This window comes from Podarcis filfolensis (genome assembly GCF_964270895.1).
Source record: "Podarcis filfolensis genome assembly, chromosome: 1".
Classification (NCBI taxonomy): Eukaryota; Metazoa; Chordata; class Lepidosauria; order Squamata; family Lacertidae; genus Podarcis; species Podarcis filfolensis.
Window position 1 is genome coordinate 131,819,206 of NC_139604.1, and position 12,333 is coordinate 131,831,538.

Below are 12,333 nucleotides of genomic sequence, written 5' to 3' on the forward strand. Positions count from 1 at the left end.
GTGTTACATGGCTCAGAGATGGTACCCAAAGGACTGTGTGTGTTCTTACTGCCTACCCAACGAGATTGCTTGATGGGGCTTCCCTGCACAGACCCTGCCCCTTTCTTCTGATTGAGGGTTGCTAGGGTGCAAGAGGGTCTTTTCTATACCAGTCTTTCCTGCTACTTTCCCCAGCCTCTTATCTGCTTTTAAAAATTATCATCGGTTATACCCTCTGGAACTCCCCGCCTCTTGACACCCTTTTACTCCTTTTGGCACCTGCTAAAAACGTTTCTGCTTGGACAAGCATGCCCAGATTCTTAGCATGCTGGTGTGTTTTTTATTCTATTGCTCTTTTGAAATTAACGCCGCAACTGTTTTCACTAACAATCTCGCTGTGTCATTCTTTTTTGCAAACGACTTGGCGGTTTTCCGCAGTCAAGCGGGATATAAAATTGGTGTGTAAGTAAGTAAGTACCGTATTTTTCCGTGTACAGTGGTACCTCGGGTTAAGTACTTAATTCGTTCCGGAGGTCCGTTCTTAACCTGAAACTATTCTTAACCTGAAGCACCACTTTAGCTAATGGGGCCTCCTGCTGCCGCTGCGCCGTGATTTCTGTTCTCATCCTGAAGCAAAGTTCTTAACCCAAGGCACTATTCCTGGGTTATCGGAGTCTGTAACCTGAAGTGTATGTAACCTGAAGTGTATGTAACCTGAGGTACCACTGTATAAGACTAGGTTTTCCCCCTAAAAAAGAATGTCAAAAATTAGGGGGCATCTTATACAGTGGTACCTCGGGTTACAGACGCTTCAGGTTGCAGACTCCGCTAACCGAGAAATATTACCTTGGGTTAAGAACTTTGCTTCAGGATGAGAACAGAAATCGTGCTCCGGCGGCGCGGCAGCAGCAGGAGGCCCCATTAGCTAAAGAAGTGCTTCAGGTTAAGAACAGTTTCAGGTTAAGAACGGACCTCCGAAACGAATTAAGTACGTAACCAGAGGTACCACTGTACATGGATACATCTCTCTCTCTCCCCCGCCCCAACTTTCTCAAATCTGAGTCCCCAAAAATATGGGGTGTCTTATACATGGATATATTATAGATGTCTTATAGATGCATTATGGATGTATTATAGAAGTCTTATAGATGGGAAAATATGGTAAGTAGAAAAAAAATGTGGCCCCCATAACATTGACTAGAAGGGAATCATAGAATCATAGAATCATAGAGTTGGAAGAGACCACAAGGGCCATCGAGTCCAACCCCCTGCCAAGCAGGAAACACCATCAGAGCACTCCTGACATATGGTTGTCAAGCCTCTGCTTAAAGACCTCCAAAGAAGGAGACTCCACCACACTCCTTGGCAGCAAATTCCACTGTCGAACAGCTCTTACTGTCAGGAAGTTCTTCCTAATGTTTAGGTGGAATCTTCTTTCTTGTAGTTTGGATCCATTGCTCCATGTCCGCTTCTCTGGAGCAGCAGGAAACAACCTTTCTCCCTCCTCTATGTGACATCCTTTTATATATTTGAACATGGCTATCATATCACCCCTTAACCTCCTCTTCTCCAGGCTAAACATGCCCAGCTCCCTTAGCCGTTCCTCATAAGGCATCGTTTCCAGGCCTTTGAATGTGGACCTTGGCTGAAAAAAAAAAGTTTCCCCAACCTTACAGGATTTCCTTCCTTGGCTCCACCATGCCCATCCCCGTGTCTTCTGCCACGGAGTCCCTGTCCGTCCACAAACAGCCATGCTGCCTGTGTTCTGCCAAACCGCCTCCCCTGTAGGCTTTGCAGAGAATTGCTTCTGACGCCATAGCACTTACACGCGGGGGGAACTCCAGGCTCCGACCTCGTCCCTTGGACCTCGCGCCCATGCTCGTCCACACACCAGCAGTAGCCGCTGTTCCCGTGGCATTGCAAGGGGGTGAATTCGCCCAGGGCATCGCACTGGGGCACGTACTGGTCGCCCCTCGGGCTGCCCCCGTAGTGCTCCAGAAGACTCTGCCTCCAGCGTTCACACATGGTCTGCGGCCTCTGGGTGGGCTCTGAAGGAAGAACAAAAAAACCAAGAGGGTGTAAATCAGTGTTTCTCAAACTTGGGTCCGTGGTTGTTGTTGGACTACAACTCCCATCATCGCTAGCTAGCAGGAGGAGTGGTGAGGGATGATGGGAGTCGTAGTCCTACAACAGCTGGAGACCTAAGTTTGAGAGATGTTAGTTTTAAGTGACCCACACCAAGGTTTGCAAACCTGAAAAGGAAGAGAAACACTGGAACGTCAGGTCTTCCCAAAACCCAGACTCCACGCCCATCGCCACTGAAGTCTTGCATTCAGATTCAGCAGATCTTAAACCTGGCAGCACCAAAAACTTAGCAGATATTACAGAATCAGGACCCAGCGGTCATTCCTCCTCTGGTCAATAGCTATTTTTGTGTTTCTATATTGCAAATCGCCCTGTGATCCCTGGATGAAAAGGCAGTCTAGAAATTTAACACGTCACTAATAAATAACGAAATTAAGAGACGCCTGCTTCTTGGGAGGAAAGCAATGACCAACCTAGACAGCATCTTAAAAAGTAGAGACATCACCTTGCCAACAAAGGTCCGTATAGTAAAAGCTATGGTTTTCCCAGTAGTGATGTATGGAAGTGAGAGCTGGACCATAAAGAAGGCTCATCGCCGAAGAATGGATGCTTTTGAATTATGGTGCTGGAGGAGACTCTTGAGAGTCCCATGGACTGCAAGAAGATCAAACCTCTCCATTCTGAAGGAAATGAGCCCTGAGTGCTCACTGGAAGGACAGATCCTGAAGCTGAGGCTCCAATATTTTGGCCACCTCATGAGAAGAGAAGACTCCCTGGAAAAGACCCTGATGTTGGGAAAGATGGAGGGCACAAGGAGAAGGGGACGACAGAGGACGAGATGGTTGGATAGTGTCTTTGAAGCTACAAACATGAGTCTGACTAAACTGCGGGAGGCAGTGGAAGACAGGAGTGCCTGGCGTGCTCTGGTCCATGGGGTCACGAAGAGTCGGACACGACTAAACGACTAAACAACAACAACAACAACAATAATAAATAATAAGAAAAAGAAGTACTCTGCCCTGCTCACATTTAACTTGTTGGTGTTTCAACCAGATGTCTCCAAGCTCAAACTGTGCAAGTTAAATGCTGATGGACATATATATATAATATATATATATATATATGGACACGGGTGGTGCTGTGGGTTAAACCACAGAGCCTAGGACTTGCCGATCAGAAGGTAGGGGTGAGCTCCCGTTGCTCGGTTCCTGCTCCTGCCCACCTAGCAGTTCAAAAGCACGTCAAAGTGCAAGTAGATCAATAGGTACCGCTCCGGCGGGAAGGTAAACGGCGTTTCCGTGCGCTGCTCTGGTTCACCAGAAGCGGCTTAGTCCAATAAAGCGAGATGAGCGCCGCAACCCCAGAGTCGGTCATGACTGGACCTAATGGTCAGGGGTCCCTTTACCTTTACCTTTATATATAAAACATATCATTCCCAACAATCATATAACATATTTTCTTATCTTATACAACGTTTTGGACTTCCATCAACCACATCTGAAGATTTTTCAATCTTTATCACTTAATCTACATTTCTTAACTTCCCTATTACTTTTAATTGTCCTTAACCGACAGCCCAATCACCTTCTAAATCTGGCCCATGGACGGTTCGGGAATCAGCGTGTTTTCATATGAGTAGAACGTGCCCTTTTATTTCAAATGCATCTCTGGGTTATTTGTGGGGCCCGCCTGGTGTTTTTACACAAGTAGAATGTGTACCTTTATGTGAAATGCATCTCTGAGTTATTTGTGGGACATAGGAATTCGCTCTCCCCCCCCCCAAAAAAAAAATATAGTCTGGCCCCCCACAAGGTCTAAGGGACAGCGGACCGGCCCCCAGCTGAACCCTGCCCTAGACCCCCAGAGGAACAGCACCCACCCTTTTTTCCGCCAAATTGTTTAGCATAGCACAGAAGAGGCACTAACCTGGAGCCCTGCAAGTTGGCCGGGAAGTCGACGGCGGCACCCGGCTGCCAGGAATCTCCTTGCCATCTGTGTCCACACACCAGCAATACCCGGTGCTGCCGTGGCATTGCAGTGGCCTGTAGTTCCCCTGGTCATCACACTCGGGTACGTGGGGGGCCCCAGGGAAGGAAGCGCCGCGCTGGCTGGCGTACAGCCGCTCGTGTTCACAGCGGGTCATCCTCTGCACGCCCCCTGACGGCCGGGAGAAAGAATAGAATTGTAGAGTCGGAAGGGACCCACAAGGGTCATCTAGTCCAACCCTCTGCAATGCAGGAATCTCAGCTAAAGCATCCAGGACAGATGGCCGTCCAACCTCTGCTGAAAAGCCCGGTGCCTTAGGCTTGCTGTTAATGTCTCCAAGATATCTAAAATATTGGGGTACAATCCCACTAGAGTTGGCATATAGTGTGATAAGCTGATATATCACAAAAATTGTTGAGGGTTTTGTGTTTTTTTGGCAGAGTTTTGCCCAAAGGTGTTGAGCTTTTTTGGCAAAATCACAAAAAATATAAAGTTTTGGAGCTATTTTTAAGGTGAATTGTCAGGAGATTGCTGACGTGGCTTGCCGTATATCCAGATTTTCCCGGGCATTTTTTAACGATTTCCGCCCAGACGCTGCTTCCGACTGCAGTATTACAGATACCGTATTTTTCGCTCCATAAGATGCACCTGACCATAAGATGCACCTAGTTTTTAGAGGGGGAATGCAAGAAAACAAAATACTCTTTAAAGGGAGCGCTGAGCAGAGCCTGTATGCATCCCAGGCTCTGCTCAGCGCTCCCTTTCACGAGCCGCGTGGAGTCAGTGACAGGCTGCCCTTCTCCCTCCTCGGGGAAAAGCCCCCAAGAGCCGCACACACGCTCCGTGTGGCTCTTTAGGCACTGAGCAGAGCCTCCCGCTTGCATTTGCTCCATAAAACGCACACACATTTCCCCTTACTTTTTAGGAGGGAAAAGTGCGTCTTATGGAGCGAAAAATACGGTATGTCCTGGAAATTCCGGCGTATGGCACCCCTAGCATTTCAGACAACCTCTTTCCATGTCTAAAGTCAGCATGGGTTTGTGCATGTCCTGTGTGCAACCATGCAGCATCCTTGCACCCTGCCATCAACATCTGTGGAGGCGAAAAGGAGTTGCTAGTGAACTTCATGGCGTGATGCAGATTTGAACCCGGGCCTTCGACACCAAGGTCCAACGTCCTACAGCTAGCTACCCTGATGTGGCTATGTCTCTGCGGACATGAGGCCATTCTGTTGCATGAGGAGGATTGGATACAGTCTCAGAGGGGAGCGCTGTCAATGGGTGCTAGCCATGGTGTCTGCGCCTCCACGGTTGGGAGGCAGCAATGCTTCTGCATATCAGTGGCTGAAAACACAGGAGGGGAGAGGGCTCTTGAGTTCGAATCTTGTTTGTGGGTTCCCCCAAAGGCATCTGATTGGCCGCTGTGGGGAACCAGGCAGAGGGCCTTCTCGGTAGTGGCGCCCTCCCTGTGGAACGCCCTCCCATCAAGGAAATAAACAACTACAGTGGTACCTTGGTTCTCAATCGCCTTGGTACTCATACAACTTGGAACCCAAACACTGCACACCTGGAAGTAATTGTTCCAGTTTGCGAACTGTTTTCGGAAGCCGAACGTGCTCCGCTTTGAGTGTTACGCTGAGCTCTGCCTGTTTTTGCTATTTGTTTTGCGTTTTTGTTCTTGCAGCTCTTTTCGTTTCGTTTTTGTGACTGCATGGAACCCAGTTCAGCTACTGATTGATTGTGTGACTGCAGTACATTATTTATTGCTTTCATTTTACGGATCAGTGGTCTCGTTAGATAGTAAAATTTATGTAAAATTGCTGTTTTAGGGGTTGTTTTTAAAAGCCTGAATGGATGAATCCATTTTGCATTACAGTGGTACCTTGGGTTACATACGCTTCAGGTTACAGACTCCGCCATCCTCGGGTTAAGAACTTTGCTTCAGGATGAGAACAGAAATCGCGCACTGGCGGAGCAGCGGCAGCAGGAGGTCCCATTAGCTAAAGTGGTGCTTCAGGTGAAGAACAGTTTCAGGTTAAGAACAGACCTCCAGGTTAAGAACAGACCTCCAGAATGAATTAAGTTCTTAACCCGAGGTACCACTGTACTTTCTATGGGAAAGCGCACCTCAGTTTTGGAATGCTTTGGTTTTGAAACAGACTTCCGGAACGGATTAAATTTGAGAACCAAGGTACCACTGTATCTGACTTTTAGAAAACATCTGAAGGCAACCCTGTTTAGGGAAGTTTTTAATGTTTGATGTTTTATCATGTTTTTAATATTCTGTTAGGAAACCCAGCCAGATGGGTGGGGTATGTATGTATGTATGTATGTATGTATGTATGTATGTATGTATAAATAAATAATAAATAATAATAATAATAATAATAATAATAATAATAATAATAATAATTATAACAGGATGCTGGACTGAATGGGCCACTGGCTGATCCAGCAAGCTCTTCTTACTTTCTTATGTTATTTTTGGACCAGGCTAGAAATTGAGGCCCTAACCCTTTCTGACTTCCTAATTTATCCCATGTGCATTGTAGCTCTCAGTCTGGAAACCTGCCTCGGCCATGACCTCAGGACCTCCAGCCAAGCTCCCCACCAGAGGGGCGCTGGGTGGGTGGGCAGCTGAAACATCACGATCGAGCAGAGCCAGTTTTCCAGCCCCTGAGGCCGTACCTGGAGAGCACCGGAAGCCGTCGCCTTCGTAGCCAGCCCGACAGCGGCAGGAGAAGGAGCCGGGAGAATTGTAGCAATCGGCTGCCTGGTGGCACCTTCTCTCTGCACATTCGTCCACATCTGTGGAGGAGGAAGAAAAGACTGGGAGTATACAGGGAATAAATAGCCTGGGAAGCAGTTTGGACACAGGGATGTCCCAAGACGTATTGGGGTCCAAGAAAATAAGAATTTTCTGTCTAACTACTGTTGTCTATGCTCTGGTAACCTCAAGGTTAGATTACTGCAATGCGTTCCATGTAGGGCTGCCTCTGAAGACGGTCTGGAAACTTCAGCTGGTGCAGAATTCAGCGGCCAGGCTGCTCACCGAAGCAAGACGGTTTGAGCATATTGCACCAATCCTGGTCCGACTGCACTGGCTGCCAATTAGTTTCCGGACCCAATTCAAAGTACTGGTTTTGACCTACAAAGCCTTAAATGGCTCAGGACCACAATATCTCAAGGACGGCCTCTTTCCATATCAACCTACCTGGACCCTGAGATCATCTTCTGAGGCCCTCCTTCGTGTGCCTCCTCCTCAAGAGGACCAAATGGTGGCAACACAAGAACGGGGCCTTCTCTACAGTGGCTCCCCATCTGTGGAATGCTCTCCCCGGGGAAGTTCGCCTGGCGCCTTCATTATACACCTTTAGGTGCCAGGCAAAACGTTCCCTTTTTTGTTTAACCTGATCAACATCCCATACCCTTCAAAATGTGGCTCTTTTGTGGGGGGGTTATTATTGGGTTGGGACGTGAGTGGTGCTGTGGGTTAAACCACAGAGCCTAGGACTTGCTGATTGGAAGGTCGGCGGTTCAAATCCCCGCAATGGGGTGAGCTCCCATTGCTCGGTCCCTGCTCCTGCCAACCTAGCAGTTCGAAAGCACGTCAAAGTGCAAGTAGATAAATAGGTACCACTCTGGCGGGAAGGTAAACAGCGTTTCCGTGCACTGCTCTGGTTCGCCAGAAGCGGCTTAGTCCTGCTGGCCACATGACCCGGAAGCTGTACGCCGGCTCCCTCGGCCAATAAAGCGAGATGAGCACCGCAACCCCAGAGTCGGCCACGACTGGACCTAATGGTCAGGGGTCCCTTTACCTTTACCTTTATTATTGGGTTAGTGCTTTGGGGGGGTTATATAGTCAGTATATAAATTTTATATACTGTGATCTTTTTATGTGAATCACCCTGAGACCTCCAGGTATAAGGTAAAGGTAAAGGTACCCCTGACCATTAGGTCCAGTCATGACAGACTCTGGGGTTGCGGCACTCATCTCGCTCTATGGGCCAAGGGAGCCGGCGTTTGTCCGCAGACAGCTTCCGGGTCATGTGGCCAGCAGGACTAAGCCGCTTCTTGCGAACCAGAGCAGCACACAGAAACGCCGTTTACCTTCCCGCCGGAGCGGTACCTATTTATCTACTTGCACTTTGACGTGCTTTCGAACTGCTAGGTTGGCAGGAGCAGGGACCGAGCAACGGGAGCTCACCCCATTGCGGGGATTCGAACCACCGACCTTCTGATCGGCAAGTCCTAGGCTCTGTGGTTTAACCCACAGTGCCACCCGCGTCCCTATAAATTCAATAAATAATAATCATTAATAATATGCTCTACCGACTGAGCTATTTGCCTCCAGATTTCAGAATGGCCCCTGAATTCACACAGTGCTTTTGCTCCCCACTTGCCAGGAATAGCCAAACTGTACTTCTCAGTTTCTCAGCCTGTGAAATGGGGGAAGAGGGCGTTTCGATTCAGCCCTACAAAAATGCCATGCAAACTAGCACGACCGCTAGTCTGGTATGCTAGAGAAGAGGCGGAGCTTCAAATCGGGAAGTCTCCAGCGCAACTTTCTCCCTCCTTTGGCCTGAATTCAGAGGACCTGAGATCACATGCTTGAGAAGGCAGGTGTTCCTCTCCTGGGGGTTTGGCGTCAGAAGCAAAGGCGAAAGAAAATTATCTTGAGCCCCTAAAATCTCCAGAGCCGAAAAGCCACTAAGCCCTGCTCTGACGTAGCTGGAGGCTCCTCAAAAGACCTCTGCAACAAACGCTCTCTTGCTCCAAAAGTGGTATAGGGGGAAAACTGGCTCAAAGTTTCAAACGGCAAGTCCGAGAAGCAATAATGGACTTTTAAACTAATATCATTTAGAAGGTAATAAGTGATGCTGAGTTAGAGAAGGGAGAGATGAACGAGGCATCAGTTTTAAAGCACTTCCCGTTCAGATTGATAGGAAAAGGAACAGGTTTTTAGACCATTTTCACACACACATCACAAGAGAAAAAATGCAGGATGCACTTTTCGCAAACGCCGTGGCCATGAACACAATTAGTCAAAGTCTTGCATGTGTTGTTAAAATGCACTCAGATTCTTGGTTGCACTTCTGCCTGCAGTTTAATCACCTGAGAGCTTCTATCTCCAAATAAATATAAAAATAAGCAAAACCTCAATGTGTCATTTTTCTGGCAAATTCTTGAAGGATGGGAATTGTTGTCGATTTTACAAATCTGAGATATTTTGCAAGAACATGTTTAAACGGAATTGTGTTGAAATCATTGATTTCCTAATCATTAGAGGTCGTAATTCTAATCTCAAGTGTGATTGTTGTTCCAGTTCTCCGCCATCTGTACCATTTTATTTTGTTTATTAGTTCATTTCGTTTGTTTGTATACTCCTGTGACACAGTGAGTATATCAAAGTGGTTTTTAGCAATAAAAACATAAAACCATAAAGAAAGAAAAATGGACATCCATTAACCAATGTGGGAGGATGTATTCTTAATTAGCTGCATAGGCCTGGGGGAAAAGAAAAGTTTTCAGCAGGTTCTTAAAGCGTCTGCTGAATCTCTAGTGGGGGAGAGTTCCAGAGGAACAGACCAATTTCCTGCTGGTCTTGGAATCACCAAGGAAGGACAAGGCAAAGCCCAAGGCAAACCTCTTCTTCCACTTACCTGTGCAGTTGTGCCCATTGCCCATGTAACCAGTGAGGCACACACAGCTGAACGAACCCCCTCCGTGGTAGACGCATCGCGCCTGGTCGGACGGGGCGCAGGTGTGAGTGCCGTCTGTGCAGGGATCGGATGGCGGAGCAACGGCTGGAAAGGAATGAAAGCAGGAGTCAGCTGTTTCATCACATCCTCCCTCGAGGAAAGACGATGGACAACCTACTGGGAATGTGCAGCCATGCATTAAGCAGGCGCACTTCAGCAAGAGATAGGCTTTGATCACGTTTGACGTGGGGGATTAAGGACGCGGGTGGTGCTGCGGTCTAAACCACTGAGCCTCTTGGGATTGCCGATCAGAAGGTTGGCAGTTCGAATCCCCATGACGGGCTGAGCTCCCATTGCTCTGTCCCAGCTCCTGCCAACCTAGCAGTTCGAAAGCACACCAGTGCAAGTAGATAAATAGGTACCACTGTGGCAGGAAGGTAAATGGCATTTCTGTGCGCTCTGGCTTCCGTCACGGTGTTCCGTTGCGCCAGAAGCAGTTTAGTCCTGCTGGCCACATAACCCAGAAAGCTGTCTGTGGACAAACGCCGGCTCCCTCGGCCTGAAAGCAAGATGAGCGCCGCAACCCCATAGTTGCCTTTGACTGGACTTAACCATCCAGGGGTCCTTTGCCTTTACCTTTACGTGGGGGTTTGAGAAACCCAGTGCAAAATGAGCTTTTGAGCTCTCTGCCAATACCCTCCAACATTCCTCAGATAAAGTAGAGACATTCCTCACTCACCCAACTGACCCTTCTCAGCCCCCCATTTTTGTCATCCGTCCCCCCCAGCAGAAGAGGGTGTGCCTCCATCACGACATCACTGGCACACAGCACAAACGCCCTCCACTATCTGAAGAAAACACCTTAATCCCAATATTATTTGATTTTACTCTTTGGTAGACTTACAAAAACACACACCGATGAATCATTTTTTTAGAAAGGGGCAAGATTAGACATGGATGCACAATGCATTAGGCATCATTTGGACCTACTAAAGTTATTCAGGCCTAACTGCTAACTGTGCTCGCCTCTAGGCCAGGAGAGGCGAGTCACCTGTGACTCAGAGGAGATAAAGGCCAGCCAGCCCAGTCCCAGGTTGTGGGAGCAACATCGTTGGTAACCTGTTTCTGCCAGCACCCTGTCCTGCTCTTCTGCCAGAGTTCCTGACCACGCCTGGCTCCTTGCCTTGGACCCCGCTTCGCCCTTGACGGACAGCCTCCATACCCTCGACCCAGGACCAGACTCAGACCACGCCGCACGGTAACCCTCCCCGGGACCAGCACAATTTCAATGGCAGAATTTCAACTGCATGTGGTTGAAACTGCGCAAGTTAAATGCGTGTATGATGCGATTGGACCACACAAGAGAAATCTGGCTCCTGCTTGCTCTGCATTTTTAAAACCCAGAGTGAAAGGATGGGGAACCTTGTGTGTCCCCCCCCCCCCCAGGTTGCTGTGCTAACTTTTCTCAGGATTTCAGGACGTCCCACGGAGCTGCTCTCCGCAGTTGCGAAAGCATAGAAATCTGGTGCTGAATTCAGCATTTACCGTATTTTTCGCTCTATAAGACGCACCAGACCACAAGACGCACCTAGTTTTTGGAGGAGGAAAACAAGGGAAAAAAATATTCTGAATCTCAGAAGCCAGAACAGCACGAGGGATTGCTGCGCAGTGAAAGCAGCGATCCCTCTTGCTGTTCTGGCTTCTGGGATAGCTGCGCAGCCTGCATTCGCTCCATAAGACGCACACACATTTCCCCTTACTTTTTAGGAGGGGGAAAGTGAGTCTTATAGAGCAAAAAATACGGTATTTTTGCTTTTAAAAAGTTACGTTTCTAGCCCTTATGGCCAAATTCAGGAGTGCCGTATCCAATAAAATCTCAGAAGCCGAGAAGTCAACAAAGACCCTCCAAGCTTCCCTCTTTTCCAGATTAACACCATTCCACTGCATGCTTTTCTTCACAGCTAGCTGTAGCTGCAAATGGAGTTAATTGATACCATGCCGGAAAAACCCCCAAAGTCAAATTTTCCAACTGATGTCAGCAGAAGCCTGGGAAAAAAGAGGTTCCAGGGATTGTGGTATTTGTTACAACTGCAAAGGCTGACATTCCCAAGCCTTCGCGCTCAAGAAACAAGTTAGGCAATGATGAGGACGGTGCACAGACCATAATTAACAAGAGCACAGAGGTCTCACAGAATATGGTTATTGCCTGTGGAATTCAGCTTCCTGAGAAATTCTGCTATCCTTAGCGGGTGGGGAAACAATCAAGGTCCTCAGGGTTATCTCTGAAAGTGCATGCACAAAACCTGCTCAAGAATAGGCCCAGTGTCTCATTGCACCAAACAGCTCCCTCAGCCTTTCCTCACAATTAACAAAAACTGCAAAAGAAAGATAAAAATAGCAAAATATTACAACTTAAGATAAATGGTGCGAAGATGATCAATTTGCATAATATATGCAGGTTACAGAATCCAGCCCCAGAATTTTTCTTTTTTTTTTTAAGTATTTATAAGTGGCTCTGAGATTCTCTTGTGGGCAGGGAGACAGATTAAAACTGCAGAGTTTTGAAAAATTAAAAAATAGAG

General features: G+C 47.8%; 1 protein-coding gene across 1 annotated transcript in view; it reads right to left on the reverse strand.

Annotated features, from left to right (window-relative positions):
- Nucleotides 1-12,333, reverse strand: part of NID2 (nidogen 2) — an 80,345-nt gene that overhangs the window by 12,377 nt on the left and 55,635 nt on the right. Inside the window, exons 11-14 of the mRNA XM_083610975.1 lie at nucleotides 9,713-9,856; nucleotides 6,738-6,857; nucleotides 3,991-4,221; nucleotides 1,806-2,027 (exon numbers count right to left, since the gene is read on the reverse strand). Coding sequence (XP_083467101.1) covers nucleotides 1,806-2,027; nucleotides 3,991-4,221; nucleotides 6,738-6,857; nucleotides 9,713-9,856 — 717 coding nt within the window. The remainder of the gene's footprint in view (nucleotides 1-1,805; nucleotides 2,028-3,990; nucleotides 4,222-6,737; nucleotides 6,858-9,712; nucleotides 9,857-12,333) is intronic.